General features: G+C 36.8%; 1 protein-coding gene across 1 annotated transcript; it reads right to left on the reverse strand.

Annotated features, from left to right (window-relative positions):
• On the reverse strand, positions 1-27922 carry CRIM1 (cysteine rich transmembrane BMP regulator 1 (chordin-like); the record flags this gene model as incomplete). Its single annotated transcript, XM_010012783.1, has 9 exons — positions 1-1136; positions 3704-3891; positions 5364-5486; positions 6457-6651; positions 11558-11779; positions 13430-13645; positions 17956-18165; positions 21619-21740; positions 27766-27922. Coding segments are annotated over 9 exons (1610 nt in total), but the record flags the coding sequence as incomplete, so codon positions are not given.

Genomic DNA, 27922 nt, shown 5'->3' on the forward strand with positions numbered 1-27922 from the left:
ACAAAAATATTTTTCCTTCTCCTGTATGAACAACCAGAAATTGATACAAAATAACGAAACAAAACCACAACAGACAAAACAAACAAACAAAAGCCCCTGGAACTGCATGGTGTTCTTGACTTTTCCTTCCTTCCTTCAATACTGCTGTGTCAAAAGATCCAGTGCTCATATCAGGAATTACTTAGGCCTCAGTCATTTGCTAACTCTGCCGAAGTCTGGCTAATCTAGCCAATCAGCTTTGAAGAAAACTAAAGTAAAAACAAAAAGCAGCACAAGGTATAATTTTATACATCCTTAATAAACCCACCCTTTATTTTCTGCTATAACCTTTTTCTTGCTATTTCATTAACTACTGCAGCTTCTCATCATATAGAAAAATATTTGCAGCTACACCACACCTGTGATGTGACAAATTCTGTTCTAGAAGTATATTACTGTAGCAACAGCTGGGAAAAAAAAATTAGACCTTTTCATATGTTTTTCACCTGGGGTTAGGCTTTGCTGCAACAGATGCGATTTCAGAGCAGCAAGAAAAAACACTATCCTGCTGCTTGGCAGTATTTATTCATTTTCTTCTCCAGCCAAGCATGACCAGCTTTTCTTCTCTGAAGCTTCCTTTTACCTCATTGCCTACACCTAGCCCCCGATTCCCCCTCCCAAAAAAACCTCTATAGCTATGTTACAAGCAAATACATCTTAACAAGTTTTAAAACTTTGGTTCTAAGAAAACACTTGGTCAGTTATCTCAAGGAAAAGTGGGAATGCTTTTTCTGGCACATTGCAGGAGTCAGAGCTCATCCCAGTAAGGTCTTAGAGCTATACATGTAGTCACAAATCCAATACAATCCACTAAGCAAGTGCACAATTCTAGTTTTATTTTAATAGCAGACTTAGTCTCTCTCTCTCTCTCTCTCTCTTTCTCTCTCTTTTTCTTAAATCCTCGGTAAGGGTGCAATTCTTCAAACTGTTTGATAGAAATTATCTGCCTGTAGGTTGTTCTGTTTCTGCATGCTGTAAAATCCACTGTATCTTGAATCTGGGTCTGCAATTCTTAGCATCCTCTGAGAACTGTCCACCTGGACCATGGTACCTTTCTTGCAGTCCACATACACCAGTTGATTGTTTAGGCAAGAAGGCTGTTAAAACAGAAAGCAAATATTGAGTAAATTAAAAAATGTTTGTATTCCACACATAATTAAAAAAGTCTTTGTGGTTCAAGTCCATAAGCACAAAACAAAATCAGATTGGCAATGAAAGAATCTGGACTTTGGCTGACCTTGGTTAAAGGCTTATGCCAGGCACAATACCAGACCAACAGTGGTCTTCTGAATGACCATTTTTCACCTTCTGAATGGACCTCTGGTATTCTCAAATCCAACATGGACTGGTTAAACTGTTCTCTGTTAATCTAGCACCACACAAGGGCTTTACCTTGTTGCCCTCAATGCGCAGCACCTTGCTTCCCAGACTTTAACAGCCCCTTTATCGCTGAGCATTTTCAAGGATGTTTTATTCATGGTTGCAATTCCACTAAGAGAATGTGACAGATCTCAGCTGTTATAGTTAATCCTGGCATGGGGTGTCCTATGGGATCCTTCTATATTCTTTTCCAAGGTGGTTTATGTAAGACTTCCTTAATTAGGAAATCATCCATCTTTTATCCAGGCCTGACACCTTTGCAAAGTGGTGTGTTATGGCAGAGATCCACCATTGATGTGACACCTGGTAGAGTTGCCTTTACTTGCAAGTGTAGAATAGAGGATTTAATTTTAGGCAAATGTGAGTAAGTGAAGGTTTGAGTATGTAATGATCTATAAACGTGCGTGCATATAAAATATCACTCAGAGAAAGAGTTGAGTTATGAGTACTGGCAATTCCTCTGTTCAAGGATCCTTCAACTGAATGCAGAAAGCTGAGTGGAAGGCAAACCCACGTATGGTGCACACTATCTTAAATGCTTATAGGCTAAGCATGGAGGAGGATAGGCAGTAAGCATACTCTATGGACACATATGAAGTTAGTGACAACGTGTATGCATGCCCACACTGTAAGGATATAAATAGACTGCAAATCTTAAAAAGTTAAGTTTCCACTGATGTACATTCTTTTTCCAAGACTTAAATCAGAAGGGTCTTCATTACTAAAAATTTACATTCAGTAACCGTTATCACAAGAAGTTTTTATATCCAGATATTTATTACAAAACATTATTTTAAAATGATTTACATTTGGCTCTTCAAAAGTCTGTGGACTGGGTTCACTGATGTTAATAGAATCATAGCTAAAGATTAGCCGTCCCATCTGTAATTTTAAACATCTTTTCTATCATCTTTCTTTTGGTATTGATATGATTTAAGTACAGTTGTTAACTTGCTCTTAATTAAATAGCTGGACTATTTTGAGCACAAAGAACATAAGCCAAAACAGGCTTGCCAAAATTAATTACTAGGAACCTTCACCCATAGGAGAAACTAATGAGTGACACTTGGTTGAAGGAACCTTAAAAGAAAGATACATTTATGATGAAGACCCGCACAAGAAAACTGAGTTCCAGTATATCCATGGTCTTGCACCGAATCTGTATATGGCTTTAAGTGAGCTTTCTTAGCATATGGATGGTGCCTTTTGGTAACACTGAAAAAATGATGTTTCAACAAAGAAGTGTGTGAGGAAAATAATGTTCCATAAATAAAAAAGTCTGTAGAATTACTGATTATAGCTCCACACTTAGGAAGTTGTGATTTTCACTTCAGCTTCAAGCATTTTGTCACACAACACTTGGATGGACAGCAGCCTTTCTGAAAGTTTAGGAATGAATCCTGTAGTTAAAAATGATTTTTATATGCATTCTTTAAGAAATGGTATTCATTTAAGAAATACTGGTATTTCTTATTTGTTTTGAAAGACTGGAAATAGACTAATACCTCTTGCTTCCTATTTAATTACAACTGAATTAAATCTTATGCTCTGACTCTACTTGTAAGCTTCTTGGAAATTACTTTTTTTAAAAAAAAAACCCAAACAACCCTGAACCTCTGCAACATCAACAGAAAGAATATGGACACTTCATTTTTTATTACTATATTACTCTTCTAGGTATAACTGAAGAAAAGATAGTCTCAAATTCTGTTACAAGTAAGGACAAAGTCTGTTTGATTAGAATTAGGAAGTGGGATAAATTTGGGAAATGATATAAATGGCATTTGAATGTGGAGTAAGGGCTTAGTCTTTTCACTGTTCATTTCCAAGCTACCTGCTTCTTCCCTTTGATGGTAGACTCAGAATACCTGATTGGAAGATATTTCCCAAGATCTCTCAAAATATGAATCCGAGACCCATATGATGCCATTATTAGAAAATGTGATAAATGCTACTCGTACATACAATACTTCATGTTTGACAAGATTTTTAAAGTGGATGAGAGTAAGAAAACAAAGATATGATCTTAAGATTTTGACTGCAGATGAGAAAATTGCATGTATTTACCTACCCAAATATAAAATTAGATTTTTAAAAAACATTTTGCTGAGCTTGAGTTCTATCTAGTGACAACTCATTACTACGGGGAACAGGAAATGTTTTTGTTTGATAGTGAAAAAAACAAAATTTGGAGACTAAATAAATACCAACAGACTGACTGGTATAAAACAGCTTAAGGCATCAGGAGAAAATAATTCACAGGATGTGAACATACACACGGCACCTTTGTTGGAGCTTTGTAGCAGGACACTGGAATCCACTGCTTCTTCTGATTGACAAGCAGAAGGACGATGATCAGTAACAGCGCTATCGTGATTGGAATTGTCACCAAGGCAACAGAGCTAACCGATGCATCTTCGCTTGGGTGTGGACCACCGCCACTTCTGTACTCTCCCTGGAGGTGATTCATGTCTGCAAGTCAAACATTAGCACTTGTTAGAAATTATAAATGGGCCCTGACCGTAAAGAAGAATGTAAGATAAAAACATCTAGTCATGGATCTTGTCACTTATATGAATTTGGACTTTCTCTCCTGAAATGTCACCTTATTTACATAAATCAGAACTCCTGAAAGCTAGTATCTTGTATAGTGACTGTATTGGCCAGGAAAAGGCAATCAGAAACACAGATGGATAAAAAAAAGATAGGATATCAAAAAGATAGTCTGGAATCTAAAGCACGACAACAAGCAAGTCTGACAATAACCTCTTAGCTCTGCTGTGTTTGCATCATCTTATCTGATCACAACCAAATTCCCACTTCTAAAAAAAAATAAAATAAAAAATCAGCCTGTGTTTCAATGCTGAAGAAGTCTTAGGTTGAAAGTCCTTTCTTCCCTTTTCCCCTCCCTGCCCTCAAAACCCCCAAACCCTGGTAAAACAATTATGATGTGTTTGTTTTCCCATTTGTTGAGAACATACTATAATACTTGCAACACTCAGCCTGTGAAAGCAGACTGCTGGCAGTCTACTAGACTGTATCAAGTTTTGCATGTCATTGCAAGTAATGATGATTTTCAGTGACATATACAACATTCTCAAACAGCTTACAGTGTGTTTATAATCCTCAGCCAGGGTAGTTGCACGCCAGCTACCAGTGGCTGTGAAAAATTAAAATGCTGCAATTATGAAAGTGTAGGCTTACAATTTTGTAAAGCAGCTATATTTAAATTCTGTAAAGCAGTTACATTTCATGCATCCTTTCTCCAAACAACATTATGCTATGAGACCATCCTTAGATTTAAAAAAAAATATGTACAAGTTTAGGCAGTCCTTCAATTAGAAAAGGTTAACAAAAACTGTGTCATAGAGTGTTTCCCCTGCCCTAGAATAATGATTTCAGCACAGTTTTAAACAAAAGATGGATTTGTATCCTTAGACAGCTTTATTAGTTCTGCGTTACTGTAAATGAAGTGGTTTGGGTGGTTTTAACTCTGACATTTGTCTATGATACATGTTAAGTTGTGGTACATGTTTTCCCAGTCTTGTTTATCACTATAGGGATCAAATGCAGGTCTATCAACTCCAGTGGCCTGACAACAGTCTGCTTTCTAGATTTCGTATCAGTAAAGACACTGCAGAATCACTCCTCATTCATCATTTTATCACATTCTTAATTTTATAGGACTCCGTTGTATTGACACAGATGTTTCTTCCAAGCCAAATATGGAATGATAAGATCAAATTGCATAAATATAATAGACTGACTCATATTTACTCAAAGCAAAAAAAAAATTCATGTAAGTGTTCTGCACTGAAAAATATTCTCAGATAGCCACCTTTTCAAACCATTATATGGGTGGTCTCTGAATAGAACAAGTAGATGCATTAAAACACAGGGAATAAATACAGACTTATGTTAGCGCAGTTTATATCAGATCTCACCTCTGTGAATGTGGATGATGTCATTTTCACTCGGTGTTGACCAATTTGGTACTTCTAATTCAATGTCTCCTCGGTGATTCGTTTTCTCAATGGGGATGTTAGTAGGCTCAGGCACATACATCTCTGTGAAAGGAGATAAATGTGTTTCACATATTACAGGCTGCTTGAATTCCCAGTGCTGCTCTTAATTCAGGAAATATACTCGGCCACCTGCAACGCTTTGTCCTATGAACCTTTTAATTTGTTTCAGAATTTGCACCATGACTAGTCTGGGATTTTGTTTTAAAGCCTCATGCTGTACAGTTTCATACTGTACATGGGATACATGCCTGCTGCTATTATATATAGTCACGTGGACAAATTTGCTTTGAAAATACCATTTCAGAACACATACAGAAGCTACAGTGTGGCTTCTTTGTGATACTAAACAACAAAAATACCAAGGGAAGGCTACATCTTCCCAGCTGATATGTAAACTGTCACTGCTGGTTTCTTTGTCTTCCTTTTTTTTTGGTAATCCTCAAAGCAGAAGAATTGCAGGAAAGGGTACTGATGAATCTCCCCAGTTGTCCTGTTGGAAACAGGATTAATCCAAGGATGAGCAAACTCCTGCAGAAGTATGTCAGGACTAGCATTAAAAACCAGTTACAATTATTACGACCCTTGTGTCCATAGGTAAGAAAATATCGTAGTACTTTTTAACCAAGTTAAAATGATAAATAAAGCAATGCAGTATTTGAAAAGTAATGAAGAGACTCTGAAAATACAAAAATGTTAATCAGTGACAGAATCTGCAGGGATGTAAGAATATGCATTTTCTTACTTCACCAATGTATTTCCATAACCTTGTTAAAGGACAGAGCAGGGGCAAGCAACTAATTTTTGAGTTCACAGTTCTTGGAATAAGTAAAATTCAAATTACATATTTGCACAATATGCCTATTTGTTAAGAATATTAATCTTCCTGTAGTCTAAACGTCTGTTGTCTTCTTGATACTCTTTAAACAAGTATGTTCAAAAACCAATTAAAAAACCTCATTGTCAGTCCTGGAAAAGCAGCATTACAATCACCTGGGTTGTCACCTCACATTACCTGGGCACATGGGACAGCAGCTTCCCTCCACATTGATGGGTTCAGCACAAGGGAGAGGTGGGCAGCTGACGGTGGAGCAGAGGGTCTGACCTTGCAGGCAGTAGCAGTGTGTGCAGCTGTCAATATCCCAGCGTTCCTCATCCGCGTATGTTTTTCCACTGAAGTGGCAAACCACCTTCTTTGGAACTGTATCTTCTGTTGAAGGAGAACAGTGGCGTGATCACACAGTAATGGCCAACTATGCACAAATCTCATTTCCTCCCCAAACACAAAAGTGAAACAACAGCACCAGAGAAATCCCAGCTGTAATTAAAAGACCATCTTCCAGAAAATCTCTGTTAAAAAAGCATAATTTTTGCTTCTTTATGAAGTACGTAATTAGCCTGGGCTGCTTCTCCTCATGCAAGAGGCTAGAGAATGGATGGCTGGGACATGAAATGATGATGTCAAAAGTGCTGTGGAAATGAAGAAAGCCTTTTTCCTGTTTTACTGTTTAAGACTGCCAACTACTCCATCTCCTTGTTTCCTGGTAAATCCTATTTAACCAAGAAAACAAACCACACTACTTAACATTTCTAATTACAAGGTTCGTCAAGAAAGATGAACTCAGTCCGGAATACTCAAAGAAAAGACTAGGCTGGATGCCTAGAAGGATGAAGCAGCTCTCAAGTGACACAGCTAGAAGTCCTGAGTCTATTTATTACGATAAAACAGATTTGAAAGTGATCTGATCATTCCATGTAACTGCATCAATGGAAAACCCCCAGAAAAGGGTAATAACCAAAAAATTCAGAACATTTTTTTTTATGGTTAGTATTATATAAATTAGAAGTTGGTGTGATCTTAACCCTCAGGAAAAAAAAAAAAAATAAAAATTGAGATTCCAGAACATCTTTCCCAAAGATTGAGAGCTCTAAACCCACTTTTCAGATAGATTTTGACACAGTATATGTAACAGAGACATGGACTTAATAAACCAAGTACATCTTGGAAAAACACTTAAAAGAAGCAGTATGCTTTTTGCCTAAGCACTCAATAGCACCGTTTTTTTTCACGCTGCATCCTATGCAAGCTTTTTAGGTGTTGTGCAGCATACCTTCTATTTCACTGAGAAGACAGGCACGAATTGCTGAGTCTAGGATGTTTTTTGCTGCTATAGCACTTTATAGATAATCAAGATAAAACTACACAGCAGAACCTCCAAAAGCCAAGCAGCACCTCATTTTCATCTTAGCTTCTTGCTACCTTTTTTTCTTAGAGGCAAAAATTACTATGACGAAACTTGCTGATGACATGAATTTGCAAATTAAGCATATGCATGAGATAACAGAATGAAATCGCAAAGGAACTTCTTAAGCTGTTAGAGAAATATTGGTTTACTATTCACAGACATTACATACGTAAATGTGTAATTTAGAATTACCTATCAAATATAAATAAAAAGCCTTATTAAATAATGTGTCCATCAGTACATCTTTTAATTAGTGACAATGTAATAGACTGACATCATCCAGAATAACAAAGTTAGTAGTCAGCATACCAGTGCAACAGATCTGGGCAGAATAAATTCAAATGCAAAAGGAGACCCGCAAGAAGTACCATACTGAAAATACTAATGGAATTATCTGAAAAGCACAAATGTTCCAGTGGTCCTTGGTATGGGTATCTCATGATTTCCTTGGCTATAAGTATGGGCCCCAATCTCTCCAAGTAAAAGATTTTGTAAGTGAATATGGGGCGGACATGGAAAAGGAAGAGTGAGAGGAAAAGGTGGCTGCAAGCTGCAGAAAGCACATTGAGGGTTCTTCCACGAGACAGTGGAGCCCTGTGTTGGTCAGAAAGTACATATGGCTGGGAGAGGGTGGGGCACACAGTCTGAGCGGTCCTCTACTGCTCATTACCCATGCAGGCTTAAAGCTGAGCACTCTCTGTGCAGTCAGAGTTGATTTGCTACCTTGCCCCACTTGGGACAGCTTCAACTCAGCAGCCGGTGTGGCTGGAAGAGTCCTTCAACTTCCTCGGGATTTTCCAAGTTTGTAAAGAATACATACCAATTTAATAAATTTTTTTTAGCAGAATGAACACAGGTAAAATCACAACAGCAGCACTGCACCTTTGAACCTCGAGGGGACACTGTTAACTCCTAAGAGAGAATTATCCTGTGTATATCTCCCATTTTGGTGTCCACTTCTATGCAAGTATAAGCACAGGCCACAATACCAACAAACACTCAAGAGGAGTGGAAACAAGAGAGACTTGCAGTTAGGAAACCCACATACAAAAATGCAGCTCAGAATATCGTGTCTAGCTCTTCCTGTCTTCTCTCAAATTTTCTCTATATGCACCAGTAAATCAATCTCATCTTATAAACAAACAAGCAGCCACTGCTGTGTTCTGCAGAAGACTAATCTTGTCTCTAATCAAATAGATTTCTCTTTATCCTCTCTAAAGTAGAAGGTTATCTTTCCAAATTAATCTCCCTCTGCGTGAGAAAGAAGAATGTTGAACACAGGATGAATTCAAGGATTCAGACAAGCAACAAAGCAGCCGAAGCCTGTAAAATTCTGGATATGAATCTATGCTACCTTGTCAGGCATTAACCCAATCTGGCTCCAGAAAGAAGCAGAATCGAATACAGTGCTAAACCTCTGCATAATTTCTGAAACTCCAATAAATGAAGAAGGCCGGTTTCCACAGTCCGGCTGCTTAACAATTTTATCAACTATTACATGAAAATAGTAAGGAAGAATCTGTACAAAGATGTGCTTCTCAAGAGTAAAACAGTAAGAACCCAAAAGACAAAAATTAAGTGCATGACCTTATTCCTTCTATAGGCGAGAGTACATAGGTCATAGAAAACAGTAAAAAAGTGAAGTTGCTGTGAGATTCAGTTATTTAGACCACAAAACATTCTGACAACATAGCACAACTTGGGTTAGTAAAATGTATCATCATTCAAAGTCTTCATATCTGAGCAATAATTAAAATCTGGCTTCTCTATTTCGTATTGCTGAGCAGTTGATAGTAGAAAAAGCCACTAGGCTTTTAGAGCTCACACATTCAACTATTTGCAATATTGTGCATCTATATGGGATTCAAAGTAAATGAATTAAAGCCCTATCTACATGTTGTGTGTATATATTTGCAATGTGCATGTATATTTCCATGTGCATATGGAAGGTGTAGGCACCAAGTTCCAGTGGTTTTATTTTTGTAGTTCATGGCACTAGTCCCTGTGATGCATCCCTTCCTTCACATAAAAAATTTTCCCATACAGTACAAAGGCTCATGTTCTGAATTTACTGGTTTGATTGCCCAACTTTGCATACACTCTGTATTTATTTTTTTTAACATTGAAATATATTCTGGATTAAAAAGATCCCCCTATGGTTGCAAAGTCAATCACAGGAAGAAAAGCCTGCAGAAAGACAATTGTCAAAGAATCTTTAAATCCTCCCCATTTTTTATGCAGACAATAATGAGCATAAACAATAAAGTAGTAACAGGATAACATAGTGCTTTCCCCTCAAAAGGTCCTCATCAGGAATCTAAGTAGGATTCCATAGGCAACCGAAATTTTGATATTTTCTAACTTTTCCAAGCATTTATTTGATGGAATTCCTGTATATTCTATAAAACTTTATCACCTGTTATTGAAGACATTTTATCTGCAACAGATCAAAGATTTCAAGACCTCTATCAATGGTACATATCTGAAAAGACTTCACAACCTTTCTGACATCTTTCTGATGAATAACTATAGTTTACAGATGGGCAAGTTGATTCACATGCTCACTTAATGATACTTAAAGCCTGTCCATTTCATTATATACCTTTTTACTGAATTCTTTTCTATTGCATCTCCCCCTGCTACTTTTGGAAATGAAGGTTATAGTAAGCTCTGAATGCTTTCCAGAAATGCTACAAGGACTTATATCCTAGTTTTGGCTGGGGTAGAGTTAATTTTCTTCCTAGGAGCTGGTGCAGTGCTGTGTTTTGGCTTTAATCTGAGAATAATGTTGATGACGTACCAATTTTTTAGTTGTTGCTAAGTAGCACTTACCCTGATCAAGGACTCTCATGCTCTGCCATGAGGGGGGGCACGGGAAGCCGGGAGGAAGCAGAGACAGGACACCTGACCCAAACTGGCCAAAGGGCTATTCCATACCACAGCACATCATGCCCAGTATATAAACTGAGAGGAGTTACCCAGAAGGCACCAATTGCTACTTGGGGAAGGGCTGGGTATCAGAGGGAGTGAGCAAGTGGCTGCACAGTACTTAGTTGCCAGCTGGGATTAAACCATGACAAGTTAATTTCACCAAGTCTATTATACAACTTTTCTCTATCAGCAGCTTCCATTCTATAGCCTTTGTACTTACTGTGAACTCACAAAAAAAGAGTAATCTGTAAATAAATACTCTTATTCAAAATAAAATGATCAATAATCTCAAATTCTGCAACTTTAAAAATGCCTGGCAGTTTTCACTGTCTACAGCATCCACCATTTACTTAAACTCCAAATTCAAAACCAGTGCATGGCCCTTAATTCCTTATGCATTTTTACTAGTAACAAACCCCAACAATGTTATTTTTTCTCAAATACATAATTTTGCCTCATTTCTATAACTATCTTTAATGGCCTTTCTCTTTTTTCCTGTATTTTAATTTAGATGCCTTATTAACACTTCTCCATTCTGTGAAATTTCATAATGCTTCAGCTTATCTTCTGCAGTCATAATTAGTATTTTCATCATAGTATTCAATTTTGATGTAACATATGTGTTACCTGGCAGATCTTCCTTTACATAAACCAATTTTTGTGTAATGTTTTCATCTACAAATGTGTATTATCAAGTTTTCAGGAGGATGTCCTCTCAAGTTCATAGGCAAATTACATCTGTATCTTTGTGCACTTCTACCTAAAAACCACAAATCATGATCCACAAAGCTCCCTATGCTGATTTCACTCTCCAGTTCAACTGAAGGCACAAACTGCGTCTCCCCAGAACATGGAAAACATATTTCAATTTGGACATAAAGCATCTTTCTTAGTCCCAAGAAGGTAAAAGCAAGTTATCAACTATTTTTATTTGCTCACCAATACAGTAAGGACAACATTGTCCCTTTCTCAAAACAGGTCTCTCACAGGATACTGGTGGGCAAGACTCAGAATAGCATCTTATCACACCATCCATGCAAATGCAGCTAGTGCAGACGTTGGGCTTCCAGGACTCTGCTGTCAGAAAGATATCACCTTCATCGTTTTTGCAGTAACTGGGCATGCTCTCATTGCTTGATGAAGAGGGCTGAAGAGGCTCATCTGCAAATACAAACAGATTAAGTTATTTAAGTAGCTAACTTGTCTCGTATTTCCCTCAACAGAGGGTTCACTCTTGGAGAACACAATGAAAATGTAACACATTGGCTCACTTCCTCCGAACAGCTAGAGGTACAGCATGTTATGCCTTTTCAGTCCTTACATGTGATGAGGATCTTATGATGTGCTCTAGAATAAAATTTATGTAGACCTTTATTGGGTTTATTACAAAAGAAAAAAGAAAGGGAAAAATAAAAAAATAAGAAGAAAGACCAGCAAAGTGAAAACCAATCACCATCAGAAGCAGCCCCTCAGAATGCTCTGAACTGAATGGTATATAGCAATACATCTTAAATTAGATTAAGTTTTAAATCTAAAACTTGAATCCCAGCTTCTGCCATGTCAGTTCAAATCCTTGAATGATGCAAAGTGAAAAGCTATTATGCTGCTGTTGCCTTCACTAGCGGACTTACATGAGCTGATTATAAACTGTTGAGAAACAAATGGAATTTGATTGGGTTTCATGCCAATGGGTCTGATTTAATTCTCATGCCCACACATGGGGGTGACACATTTCTGTAATGAAACTGTATCTTAACAGATTAATTACAGATCAAAAAAATATGTGCAGAGAACATATAAGAAAAGGAGAAGAAAATAAAAAAAGATACATAAGGGAACTAAGATCAGGTTCTCAATAACTGTGTAAGTTACAATAATAAGCTCTTCATATAGCCAATGAGAAAAGATCAGGTCCTCCAGACAGTATTTTGAAGTTAAACAAATGTTCACTGTTACTAAAATTGAGAAAATTGAAGTCAGAAGAACTGGCTTTTTTACTGAAAATATTTTGTCAGAAAAAAAATGCCCAAAACACCAACAAATACCTTGTAGAAGAAATGGCAAAATTTTGGTTTTAATAAAGACAAATATTTTCTCAGTGAGTTCACATAGAATTTACAGGTTTGGACTAAATTTCCACTGCAATTCACACCCCCATTTGATATGTAAAATAGGAATTTGTGTTCATTTATAATTGCATCTCTTTCCTCAGGGGAAAGCAAATCCTGTTACCTTCTTGATACTGTGAGGCAGTCTAGGATGAATCTGGCACACCTGCTGGGCTGGAATGCTTTGATATTGCTCAGCTGCCTTCAAGTCACTCTCAAATCATACCAGGTGAACGTAAGAGCAAACAGAAGCATTTTTGAGACCAAATCCCAAATACATAAGATAGTAATAAAAAGGTTTAGAGAAACGAAAGCATGTAGAAAGGAAAAGAAACTAGCCTGTATCTGCGCAGCAGTCTGACTACTTTTGAACGTTCTCTGATCCTGCACATTTCCATGAACAGGCCAGTGTATATTTCACAAACCCTCCAACTAAGCATTCTGGTTATCATGCAACCCTTGCATTATTAGGTTGCCTTCAAAAATGGTCAAACTTGAGGGCTACTACTCCCCTTTACATGCATGGTATCTCTTGCACGCAGTCAAGTTTTGCAGTTGAGACAGAGGACTGCAGGCTCTCACACCAAACTGCTAAAGAACAAAGGCACCTCAACAACCAACCTCACACATCCTGAAACAGTCAATATTCGTACATACTCAGAACAAGAAAGAACTCTGATGAAAGCTGGTTGTCGGTGTATACCTGGGCACTGTGGGCAGCAGGAGTCCTGTGTGCGGGTGGGGTTTTGACAAAGAAGAGGTGGACAGACTTCAGTCTCACACAGGACACGTCCGCTGTGGCATGTACACTGTGTGCAAGAATCAATATTCCATGTCTCTCCTTCTACAAAGTATTTCCCACCCGGAGCATGACAGATTGATGGACTGGTGAGCTCTGGCTTCTGCACAATTATTTCATCTGGGAAAAACAGAATTGGAAGACAGGCAAAATCAGCTGTGACTCTAATGATTAACAAACGCACCCAAGATTCATCATTTTCATTACTATTGAAAATACTAAGAATAAAAAAACTAGCTATAAATATATTCTTCATGAAGCTCTTTCAACTTTTTCACCTGCATCTCATGGAAATATAAACAAGAAAAAAATTGAGAATCGGTCTGAATAAAATCTAATTAATACGAATCAGATAACTTCAAGCGTTTTTGGCATTTCAGAAAAAATCAGACCAACTTTTAATATATGAATTCCAAGAGACACCTATAATTTTCAGAAAAATCACAGTGATCAGACTGCTTCTTTACTGCTAAATATTTGCGTCAGTGCAATTTTTGAAAGGACGGATAAGCATGCATAAGTACAGGATTTAGGAAGTCCACATTCAAAGTCTACATTTCAGTTTCCTGAGTGAAATGTGTCTGTACCATTTGGTGCCAGCTTAAAAAAAATCCACCCTAACAACCCAAGAAACCACTCAAACCCTTAAAAACATGTAAGCACTTAACCTTGTTAGAAGTGCTTCATCACTTTGTGTCATTATAAATAAATAATTAAATAAATAAGCGCAGTCTTTGAAGTAGAAACTGGAGCCAGGGAGATCCCACAGCGTGTAGACTCATGTTTCCAGTGACTATACCTCACCAAACAAACCTTAATTCTTTTTCAAATGATTAATCACATTACCTCTACAGTCCTGGCAGAAAGACTCACCCAGTCTCTAACCCAGGTAGTTTAGAGAATAGATTTAACCTCCTTCAAGTTAAGAAAGGAGCCAAACATGTTTCCCTTGTTCAGCATGAGTGTCCTCCAAAGCTGGGGGAACTCTCTTTACCTCTTGGTGATCTAAAAGAAAAAATAAACCTGTCCTGCGCTTTGAAAGCGTCTAAGCACTTACCATCAAGAAAAGGTTATGCCACAAGCTGCATCCTCACAGCCTACTTAAATGCCCTTTGCTCGAGGACACTACCACGTGGAAGACACAGCAATCAGTTATTGTTTTTTGTTTTCATTTCTGGAGAATGATTGGTAGAACTCAGGGAAACTGACTCTGGCCAATCTTACGCTATTCACAAAGTAGCAGCATATTTCTTCTTTCAGGGAATTCTTTTATCTTTCACTGATTTGCTGATGCTGTGCTTTTCCTACTGCTTACATTTATGAATCACATGTGATTCAGTACCATTTACCTGAAGTGAGATAAAAGGTCTTGTCACTTGTTTTTTATTTCAGCTGGAACACTATATTAAATTTTACAAAATGGCATCCTGACTCACCGTAGCAAAGGCAATACTAATTATTTTCTGGAAATTTTCTGAGCCATCTCTTTTGCATTTAGTTCTCTGCAAAATCACAGGCCTCTTTTGCTACAGCTCATATACTGTTCATAATCAGAAAAGCATAACCAGATAGTACTGCTGTACATATGGTATTGTTTACCGCTCCCTTAGCAGCATTAATATTGATATATCATTGCAACTGAATTGCTACAGATGTACAACTACTATATTCCTGAAGGAGCAACTAGCCAAAGAAATAAATGCTTGCTAGGTAGCATGGTTCTGCAAAACACTAGCAGTTAATGGCTTTCTAAATCTTACAGGAAACCTGCAGCTTTTCAAAAGCATTGTGACAATTCACTCAAAGCTCTTACTATATAGAAACACGGTTATAATGAATGTTCTAGCAGTCAAGGTGTATCTTACTCTGTTGAAAACTAACTAAATATGGAATTGAATGGAATTTTTTTTGGCCTGAAAAATAACCTCTGAAAGCTGTCATTTCTCTTTTGATAGGTTAACAGCGCAATTCAAAACTCAGTATATCAGAATTGCTAATTATTTCAATATCCTAATGTCAGCCAGACACATTTGAGTGACATGCTTACAGTCTCACAATTCCAAACTGCATTGCTGTCTACTGAAAGACAGGATTATTTTTTAACAACATCAGTGGGGAATCAATACATTGCAAAATAAAATCAGAAGTATTTTTCCAACAAATATAAAACCTCAGTGGGAAAAACAAAACTACACTAGGACTAATTTTGCCGTATTAATTCATACACTTATACATGCAATCACTTTACAAAAATCTGTGTCCGCCCTAGCACTGTAAGAGTTTACACTAAGTATGACTTTGCCAACACAGAAGCTAGTTGACTTGTGCCTGAAAAGCAGGAAAGATGTCAGAGAAACCTATGCAGACCCTGTATCTCAAAGAAAGGGACACTACTGGGTAAGCAACTACTCTTTTACACAAGAGACCAACATTGCTGGTGCTCAGAATCAAGCACCGATCTCATCCACAGGAAATGTACAGCATGAGAAAATAAGTACTGCTAATGTCATCCTGACCTTTCTTCTGCAAACTGAACGTTAGGCTCATGAATGGATTTACTCATTCTTCATACACAAAGTAACTAGCGACATTACTCTTATTTAAATGCTCTGATGTGTTCTGTGTTAGGCAAATCAATATGCACAAGTATGCTGACAGTAGAGTGAAATCAGGAATGATTCTTGAGGAACCTAACAACAGAACTGCTGGAACTGGAACAACCATCCTACATAAATTCTGAATCTTGAATGTTTATTAATGTAAGACTGACATGCTAACTTGTCCCCATCCATATGAAGTATAGCATCCCCTACAATAATACACAAATCATTGTGAAAAGGTGAATACTGCAGGTACTCCAACAGTTTTGTGCAGCCCTGAATTCCAGGTAATACAAGTGGAAAATAACATTCCTGTCAAGTGACATGGCTTTATGAATATGATACTCTGTAATTGTTATTTCCTGTTTATCTGTTCCTCCTGGAACAATATTCGCAACTGCATCTTTTTGTTGTGTTCTTCTATTTTCTTTTCTGTACACTGCTGTGGCAAAAGCGCTCCAAGCTGACAAAACACTAGTGTTCCCTTTAAAAATCTTATGCTTTCTTAATTCCCCATCAGACTAGCCAGATACTTGACAATGGAAGAGAAGGAAACGAGCAAAGGATTGTTCCCCTATTGTGCATAACTTCGTGTTTTCATCTCAGCTAAAAATTTCATTAATGGTTGTCATTACTAGGATGCTAAGCATTAAGTACTTGGCCTCATTAACTAAGTAATTACTTAGTACTGAAGATAGCTCTGGCTTTATGAAACCCAGTGCCAAAAGTAACGCTACAGCTGGCCATGGAAGCACAGTGCCCAGCCTCCATACTGGAGAGGAGAGTAGCACGGACTGAGAAAGGCTGGAAGTGAGACTCGCATTTTTTGGAGTCTTGCATCTTTTTGGGGACTATGTTTCTCCAGTTACCACAAGGTGCAAACTGTACTGGAGATCACAATTTGACCAAGCAATCTAAAGGGATAGGTTATCTTAGGTCCTATGTGCTTGTCACTTTCAGAAACAGGAATTCTGCCCCTAGGATTTCCTGTCCTCTACAAAGAATTTGAAACAGTTCATAAACGCTCATATCCTGCTAGTGCTGTCTTACTGTTTTGCTATTTACAGTTGTATCATGAGCCTCATTGTTCCTACTTGTAACATGACTCCCAAACAAGTCAGAAAATATCACTGTATTACAAATTAATCTATCTAGCACTTTGTCTTCAGAATGATTCCTACAATATTTTAAAGGGCATTAATCTTATACTCTACCTACACTCTAACATATTTCATAGACGTTTTCATATTAACACTTATGAAAATTGTATTGGAATGCAACATTAATAGTACTTGGGCCTTCCCACTGGAAACACTGAAATAATCTGCTGGTGACACGGAGTTTTCCCTCAAAACGCAGAATCATAATGTTCAATTACATAAGACATCCGTTTAAATGTGTATTCCTTTGAGCGGATGTGAAACATAGATCAGGAGATGAATTTTAATAAAACTCCATTTCAGATTAAAAAAGAGAAAATATAATGGCTTATTATAATATTTGTTATTATAGGTAACAAAATTGTATATCAGTATGAATTTGCTATTTATTACAACTAATATAGACCGAAAACTTTTTCAAGTTTAAAGATTTCAATCTGTCCAAGATTAACATGTTAGGACTCACAACACACATATGCTTTAAATACTGAAATTACCATTTTTCACATGTGAGATCCTAATGAAAGCCACTCATTTTGTTATATTTGGGCATAGAAACCTTCATAGATAACTACTACTGAATGATGCATGAGATTATTTTCATGTATTAGAAACAGAACACACGTGACCTAAAACCTGATTAAAAAACATACGGAGGAAAGCATGTTACCTGGACATGATGGGCAACACTGCCCTGGATGTATGGTGGGGTTGCCGCAGTTAGGAACAGGGCAGGTGATCAAGGCACACATTTCCCGGCCACTGTGACAGTAACATTCCCTGCAGCCATCATGCCAGCTCTCCTCGTTCTCATGTCGGCGCCCATCCATTGACAGGCAAGAGCCTGTTTTAACAGGAGGCATAAGAGAAGCAGTTGCCTCTGCGAAAAAATCAAAGGAAAGAAAGTGTCTCAATTAGCATGTGTTGTTTAGGAAAAAAACACACCAACTTCATGCCAGGATTGCATTATTCTTAAAGCACATATAAGACCAAGTGAATAGTAATTCTATCATTTACACTTAGAAATAAGGTAACAACACACAGAGAATGACTAAAAGATATACTGAAGAGGACGGTGGGATGCAGTAGAATGTATTTCTTTGGAAAATATAATCACTTCTTTCTGTTGCACCTATACTGTTTTTAATCATACAGCAATGCAGTACTGCCTAATAACGTATAGAAAAAAAAGAAGTGCGATGGAGTGAAACAGCAGAAAACACAAAGCATATTTAGAACGAAATATTTGATATTACAGTGTATTAGATTATCTATAATGTGAGTATCTGATATCAAGTAGAATATAAAAGCATTTACAAGAGCTAGGGATGGTCTTACATCATAAATAACAAAAAAATTACAACCAAGCTTTAATGGGGTCATGCTGGATACTGGAAGTATTTCATAAAACACCTAGAGAAATTGTTGACATTATTATGATAAATGAGATGCTTGGAAGACAACTGCTCTGACAGTTTTGTCCCTCATTCCTTGCTTTTACTAAGATGAAAATACAGTAGCTTGAAATGTAGCATTACTTGCATTAGGCAGCACATGCAAGCAGTTGGTCCAGGGAGGATAAAGACTCATTTGTATCTTACGTGGTATTTAAGTGCTGCAGGATTCAGATTCAATATATTCTTCGTTAATCAGCAGAGTGAGTTTAGAGCACAACACTCCCTCACCCACATCATTACGATGATGAAGGATTTAGGATCAGTTTGTCAGTGAACTGACTTGCTTTCAGGGTACGTCAACTATGTTCTACTGACATATATATAAGGTTATTTGTATTAAGTTTCTTATTTCATTTTCTGTTTAAAAAAGGATGCAGTATGAAAAGTAGCAATGTTTATATATAATTTTAATAACGGGGTTTTTTGGCTGTTTTTTACTAACATGTAAGTCAGCACAACTTCAACTGTGGCAGATCTATCAAAGGCGGTCTCAGAACCACAAGCAGACGGTACAAAGTTAGTTCGGTGCATGTCATCAGAGTAAGAACCCAGTACACAGAAATCACATTAGTATACCATTTTGTGAATTAAAAAGAAAAGCCATGGTATAAGGATAAAACACTTCTTAAATCAGACTTCATCCTATTGCATGAACAGAAATAATATGAAATAGTGTGATACCACTGCAGAGAAGGCAAGTTCAGCCTAAGATACAAGTACAACAAAACCCACAAACATGCATGGGGGACTCCTGTTGCAATCCCTTAAATATTGAAAGAATTCTAAAGGGAATGGTGCTCAGCTGTTCCATTATATCTGCCGAGCTAAGGACAAGAAGTAACTGATACAATTTGTAGAAAGGGAGAGAAATATCAGAAAATTAATTTTAAAATGTCACATATTGGTAACCACAGGAAAACATTATTTTATAGAGTTGTGGTGTTGTAGGTTGGTTTTTTTTGTGGGTTTTTTTTTTGTTGGGTTTTTTTTTTTTTTGGTGTTTTTTTTTTTCCTCTCCCTTTTGAGAGTGCAGATTCTTAATAAATTAAACCTTAGACAAACATCTGTCAAGGATTATCCAGATATACTCTATTTTATGCAAGGGCAGACAAAGGGACCCTCCATCTTCCAGAGGACTACCCCAGCCCTGTACTTCTATTAATCCTACCATAAGCTATTTCTGGCAGAAGCAATTTAGAAAGTGGAGCTAATTCACAGACAGCGGATTTACCAATCCCTTCCTCTTACTCAGGGATTTTGGGTCAAAATTTTAACAAGGATTCACAGCTCCCCCAGAACATGGTGCCAATTGCTCCAAATATTCTTGGACAAGTTGCTGATGAAGTGATTTGCTCATGGCTTGGTATTTTTATGATCATGATAACAATAAATACTACTAAGACAGGGAACAAGTTACTTTTGCTATATATTTGTGCATGTTTCAAAATACATTCTTGTTAAGGAAAGCACTTAAAAGTGTGCATATGTATAAACAGTAACTGAAGAGTTGCATGTGTTTATAGTGTGGGATGCAATTAGGGCACACCTAAGAGAACACCCTGTGTATATTCCATCACAGCACCACGACAATCAGGAAAAGTGTGTTACTGTGAACATGGAGACAAACGACAAGGGAAGCGATGAAAACTACGTGTCTCAATGGGACTCCACTCAGCAGTTACCATTTCTTAATTTTTAAAATTTTTATTTCAAGTAAAAGTCATACATTGCAGTTTATGTCAGTGAAATATCTTTTTCTCGTATCTGCAAGGTACATTTATGGCATTTAATTTTTTTTCCTAGAAGTCTTACAGGTTTGTTATAATTGTCTGCAATGTATGATGTGACATGGAAAAAATATAACATTGGATCCTTCTGATTAATATGATTGCATGTTTGCCTTCAGCTACAGGAGAGTGACTTCAGGAACTCATACAATTACTTCAAGTCCCATGTTGCTATAGCTTGTCTTATTATATTTTATGATTTTTTAAAATGTAAAAGAAACAGCTGCTTAAAAAGTTAAGAATGGAGTCATTACACAAAGCACTGGGAAAATACTCAGAAGTACTTGACTACAGCTAGAAATCAAAACTCACAAGTAAGAATCAAAGAAAATAAGCATGAAAGAGTAGTTAGGATCAGAGAGAGCCTGAGCACAAAAGAAGTCATTAAATGCAACACGTGAGGATGAGCAATGAAGGAAGTCTGATATCCAGAGTCATACAACACACAAACTGAAAATATTTTAAAAAGAAAGACATGTTAAAAGAAGCACGAAACTAAAGCAGACAACAATCTCAATCTCCACCTCAAACTTGGTGGTTATAAGTTTGGGATGTGGCACATGCGACATCTTTGGCTTAAGAATACCCAGTCCCATGTAAGCACTCCCTCTACAAATTGTTCCTTGAGTCTGCCTGAGAAGCATCCAAGAAACAGCACTCCAATTTCAGGTGGTGTATAGGGCATCTATCAAATCCAAAACTTGAGTTTGTAAAGAAAAGATGATGGTGAAGAAGCCAGTATGAACACTGCTACTGAAAAAAACACAAACCCCTCCTCAACTAGTTTACTTCTAGTAGTTACTTATCAAGAGCCTGATCTAATTTTTATTAATGATAACAAACTGATTTTTGTGACTTTGTAAAGGGAGGTGAAAGTGGAGCTGAGGCTTTCTGTTGAAGCCAAGATGAATAGAGGTAATAACACCTGCAAACCAACACACTCCTTTGAGCAAAGTTGAACCACCTGCCCCACCAGTTACCATATTTCAATTCTTACATATTCTGTGCACTGTTCCTTCTCTTTTGCTCTAGATTCCCCCTGCTTTGAACACAAGTTGTAACTGGAGGTGATAATGCACTCACACGTACCTCTGCACTTGCAGATAACACAGCCATGACTGTTCTGCTGGAAACCCATTGGGCAGATTTTACCGCAAGGCAGGTCCGGGCATTTCTTACACCGACAGATTTCACAGCCATGCTTGTTCTTCCTAGATGACCAAAATAATTTGTTAAAGGTCAGCAGATCACTTTACATATCTACATGTCATGATGTTTAAAGCAAAAGCATTCCCTAAAGAAGTGACTGATCAAGTAAAGAAAATTATTATTAACTGTCACCCTTATGTTCAGTAGGTGTACACGTCTCCATCCCTGGCATGTGCTCCCTCCATGTAAGTGGCAGAATCTGCATATTGTACTTTCAAGCCATAGCAGAAAATATAGATGTATGTACTTGTGACAGCTATTGATGGAATTTTTTTTTTCTTTTCAAGTGAATACATAGAAAGAAAACCTTCTAACACTGTGAAGAAGTTAGAGTAGTAGTAGGAATCTGTTACAATTCCTGTAGTTTTATAACACAAATTACTGTTAACTTTCTTCCTCCAACAGTAAGTACAGTAGATTTCCTCTCTTGCTTATTAAATCTATAGAGAGATCTATGAAAACATTAAATAAGCAGACACAAAGCTGACTTGAAAAACTAGCATGTGGAACGCCAGTAACTCATATAAAAAGTAGCAGACACAGTAACATTTTGAAACAGAGAAAACCATAGAACTTTAGAACTTTCCAGCAGACAGAGAACAGAGAATCAAGAACACAAATACTTCCAAAGCTTCCAGGTAAAGCTAGGCAGGAGTCTAGAGCACCACCTGACAGCATCTCTTCACAGCACCATAAACATGCTGCTTCTGAGAATCCTATACTGGAGTATTTGCTTGTCTTTTTTTTCAGGACGACTAATAGTACCATTCACACTTTAGGCACAAGTGTGCTATTTCTCTTCATGTAAAGATACAGTAAATTTCTATGCCTTCCCAAGACACGGGGAGGGAGGGACGGGGAGAGTTTTAATGAAGAAGTTAAAGACAAAGAGGGTAAAAAACCCTAATAAATTATTTCTGTAAGTCTGTGGATAAACATATTGCTCTAATGAGGTAACTCACTAAAATTAGGAAACCATTTATTGGTAAACTGACAGATCTATCATTGAATACTACACCAGTAAATGTGCACTGGTCCCCCCCAAAACAAAGACAATACATGGGAAGTTAAAAAAGAACATCTAAAGGAACAGAGAAGAAATAAATGACATAAAACTCTAGAAATACTGACTTCGAACTCCAGAAAACTTCATGTGATTTTTAGTTAAAAGGCTGAGGAAAACAGTCACACAAGAGGATGGAGAATGGAAAACCTTCTGTCCTCCTATGCATCTATTTTTGACTCCGTTATCTCTGTAACCAGTCTTTCAATTTCAAAAGAAATGCTCCTTTCCATTAATGTGTAGAGTTTTCAAACAGTGAACTCTATTAGGCTTTTTTTTTCTTTTTAGCCAATTGTGAAAAGGTTTTGGTTTCTTTAAAGATGCACAAACTCAGATTTCTCAATTACTAACCTTTGGCAGACTTTAAAAAAAACTTAAAAAAATCAAACAGATGATTATTCCTTAAATTTCCACTCTCTAAAGCACTTTTAATACTTGCTTCTTTAGTGTCCTATTTGTGACTTTGGTTTTTAATGTAAAACCAAAGTTTTACATGATAATAGAGATCTGTCTTCCCATGCTTTTGGGTGGTCATAACAGGCTCGAAAGTCATATGAGGCTTGCTATTTTAGAGAAGAAATTGGCACGGTAGCAGTAAAGAACCGAACAAACGTACTATATTTTTTTCTCGCGTGTACGAAAGTGCAAGGGAAAGATCATCTCAAAGACATGTTTCCTAAAGCTTGATATCAATGTGTTTTAAAAACTTCTTTATCATACTCCCATCTACCATAATTTGTCCATTAATCTTTGCTGTAATTTGTAAAATACTTGTCCTACATAGTTCACATAGATTTTCTAAGAAAACTGTTTTATGCACACTTTAGTTAAAACGAAAAAAAAAAAAGAGAGGAGACTGTGTTTCAGCTTATCTAAGTACAGAAAACATATACAGAAATCTGTAATTTTCCCCTGCCGGCCAATATTCTAAATGAGTCATACATTCAGGCTAAAAATTACTACTCTTTACAACAAGCAGTGTAATTCTGTGAGAGGCAAAACCATTATCTTTTCCATAATGCTTCCTATTTGAAGATGAGCTGTGCTGGCCCATGGAGCAGTCCTGCTCTGTGTGATGTTCTCACTGACCTCCCACAACTCCTCTGAATGGGACAGGATACAATGGGCCAGAAAGCACACCTTGCACTAGCAAGTGCCTGAGCAAGTCAATACATGGTCCAGAGCTGACACTCTGTGAGTCAGTTTTAGATCGCAGTGCCATTTTATCACATCTAGGACTTCAAATGAATAGTTGCAAATTGCACAATTCAATATTTATATTTTTTAACTTTAACCTGTTTACAATTTTTCTTCCTTTTCACTAAATTCCATATACTTTCAATTTCTGAAGATCTGTGTTTCCATTTTGAAGTGCATTACTTTGTACTTTTAGTCTTCTTCAGTTATACAAAGTAAGCCTAGTAAATCTAGGAAATAGAGCCTGTCTTAATATTCTCTTCTTCAACATCATAAATCTTAGTATTTTTCTGAACTTCTTATGTGACAGTATCACACAATTTCTTAGACACTGGCTGCTTCCTCCACAAGTTTAGAAAATCACCAGGATTTGTGCCTGAAATTTGTATCCTTTAACAGATTCTCCTTGACACATGATTGACACTGAAAAATACTTGCACCTAGAGCCAAGCATCTCTGTGTTTAAAGTGCTCTTGCAGCTCAAGGACAATATTCATAGACCTTTTCCTATCCTTTTCAGAAACTGAGTCATGAATTCTTTATTACAGGAAAGCATTCCAGCAGAACTAATTATTTCATCAATTTCTTTAAATAAAGCTAGGCCCCTCTATATTTTTTTCTCTTCAGTTCTCTGGTTTTCATTCAGAATATTGAACTATTTCTGGGTAGACGGACAGCATTAATGCAATGTACGTCCACATTGAAGAAGATGGCACAGACCCCTTTAGATTTCCCCACACTATCAGCTAGATTACTGTTGACACATACCACAGATTTACTAACAATAATCACCTTAAGTGCTTGGGCACAGGTATCAGCAGGGTAATACTCACATGCAAACTAAGAACTCTACATGTCAAGAGGACTGCACTCAAAGGAAAACCAGTTTATTAAGGTGTAAAGTGTATGAGGCTCCATGTTTGGATTCTTATCTTTCTCATTTTTAGAGATTTCTCCTTTACAGCCTTTCAAAATAATGCAGGCACATCTCACCTAAAGTGCATGAAGAGAAGTCTAACAAAATTATGTTATATTTATTTGTTGTTCTTCTAAAAAGTATTCTTGATGATTTATACTGGTAGGTCAGGGTATAACCCTTAACATCACAGTCAAATTCACTGCAATCTTAGGGTCATCTTCCAATTATACATAAGGAATTTCCGCATCTTGTTTAAAACTTTCTTTAAGAATACCAGTTAAGTCACAGTTCATGAGAGAGACTATGAAAGTCAGACCTCCCAAACCAAGTAACAATCTGAATTAATCGAAGTTCATTAATTCGTTAATTCAGTTCACATGGAACAGCCAACTTCATTGCAAAACTGACAATATTAAAATACTTTTAGTATAGAAGACAACAGTAAAGAGAAACCTTTGCTTAAGAAAAGAAAGAAAAAAATCAGAAGTCGATATGTAACCAGAAGTAAGAGGTGCATCTTTACTGAATGCTAAGGAAGAAAACAGGACCAAAGAAAACACTATTCTTTCTAGCAGTTATTCATGGTCTGGTCACTAATGAGGTAGACTTAAATCAAGAACATTACTACCAGTCACACATACTGGAAGCACAAGCTCAGGAATGGAAATTGACTGTTTTATCTTATAAGAGTATTTGTTTTCTCCTGAAGGTTCAGTTTTGAAGTTAAAAAAAAAAACCCAAAACCAAGTTCAGTTCATCAGAGGTTATTAGGATCTCTACCATGTTCAATTTGAAGTTGTAAAAATACTGTCCACCTTCCTCCAAACAAAAATTACAGTTTAATGTAACCAAACCACACAAACCTACTCATTATGTGAAAGAGAGTATTTCTTCCTAAATCCAGGTTGATGGGAAAAGTACTGCACAATAAACTAAAAGAATGTAAGAGTAAACACATTTACACAAACAAAACAACTTTGGTAACTATAGTTCAAAACAATCCTCAGCAGCAGCAGCAAAACATTTTTAACACTTCAGTGTGACATCTACATTGGGACTGCCACTGAAGAAAACCAGTAGCAGTAAACTGAAAGAAACCAAAAAAAGAAACAAACTTAACCACTTTAAATACCACAGAAAAGTAAAGAATAGAGTTAGCTATTACTGTGTAAGTCCAAAATGGCAATGACAAAAGACAATAAATAGGCCTTACTTATTGTTTTTTTCATATTCTAACTTTTAAATAGGCTTAAGCAAGCAATAATTTTTAATGCACTTGTGATATTATTTTTTTATACACTTGTAATACTAAATTAAAAACAGCATTTCCTGTTCCAAGCTGAATGATATTCAATCACAAAGAGTAAAACACTTAGTGGTTCATACAAACTGTCTCTGCTGCTAATGCATGCACACACTCCTTGAGCATGTGGAAGAGAAAAGTCTTCTCAGATCCTGTCCCATAGCTTTATGCTATTGACACTGCTGCAGACAATAAATTATTCATTCACTCATTCATTCATTCATCTTTATTTCATTCTGCTACCCATCTTCAGCCATCCTTACCTTTGAAGCCATTGGGCAAAAGTTCTGTGAATGATAAAACTGACATCTCTTCTCTGGAAATTCCTTCCTGTTCTACTTTCTCTCACTTAAAAGAACTCCCAGACACTCACGAAGTCAACATGCCCAAATAAAATTTTACTAACCTTTTAATTTTAAATTGTTACATCCCCTCTTCCATCTATTAAACTTTGAGGTTTGGGGAGAGAAGTGAAGTTTGTTTTAATCTTTGTTATCTTTCATTCATTTTGTCCTATTCAATCCCATCACTCTTGAAAGTGCAAAAATCTGCTATTATTAAACCAAAAGCAAGCCTAATTCTGTGTCTCAAGTAATAGATACAGGATTATATTAAATGGTATTTACTTTGTTTTGCCAGACTGCTATTATGTGGGTATTTTTAAATTACACTAGGGTTGCCTCAAGGATACAAGTCAAGCATCCTTTCTAACTTAGGAAAAAAAAGAAGTGACTTAATGTTTTCAAGACAATTTCCACACACCCCCCTCCCTTTTTTTTTTTTTCCTGTTAAGTATTGTAACATATCTGGTTTTATTTTCAGAAATTAAACTGTTATGAAAAGCAGGCAGTAAGATGGAATGGATCCATCCAAAAATAAAATGCATAACACATATAGAATCCACCAGTCTGATTACTAAGAAATTTCTGTGATTAAAAATCTGCCCAGTTTTTGTCACCTGTTCCACAAATGAATAAATACCACCAATATTTCCTTTAATGGAGAAAGAACTCCAACAAAGATACAGGTTTTGAGCAGAATTACAAAAACTTAGATAAGAGATAGCAATGTTCTTCATGAATACTGTAACTATCAGAAATGTCTCACTAAAATTAGTCTGCTGTCATATCAACATTAAAAAACCCCTTGAAATACTAGAAAATCATTTGAATAAAATAAATGGCTATAAAATGAAAGGGTACCACAGTGTAACATGCAAATAGAATTTCAAAAAGCTTCATGCAAGAGACGTTACTTGTAAGTAGCTTTTTCATCTTGTTCGTCAAATATTCTTCAAACAAAATTTAAGCGTTGCTTTGCTTCTATAACCTGCTGCTGTTTTTTTAAGTTGCTGTTTCTTCATGTGCTGATCAAAATCCATTTTTAAGAATACTTTAATCTCACATCAAGTAATGACATTTCTGTTTTCCTACATGTTCCTCTGGTTTACCACAAAGTAAACACAAGCACATATGCTTTGATTTTGCATATTTTCAATATGTACAGGGATTTTATAAAATATGCTTTCAGAATGAGAATACGTACAAGTATCCAAAGGGACAGTACTTGTCACATACAATGGGTTTGCACTTCTTAGGCCGCGGTCGGCACTGACAGATCTCACAGTTGTGGGCGTCAGTCTGGAAGCCAAAGGAACACTCCAAGGAACAGCCCGAAATTAGGCCAGTGCACAGCTCCTCCC

The sequence above is a fragment of the Nestor notabilis genome, unplaced genomic scaffold (genome assembly GCF_000696875.1).
Source record: "Nestor notabilis isolate BGI_N333 unplaced genomic scaffold, ASM69687v1 scaffold33994, whole genome shotgun sequence".
Taxonomy (NCBI): domain Eukaryota; kingdom Metazoa; phylum Chordata; class Aves; order Psittaciformes; family Psittacidae; genus Nestor; species Nestor notabilis.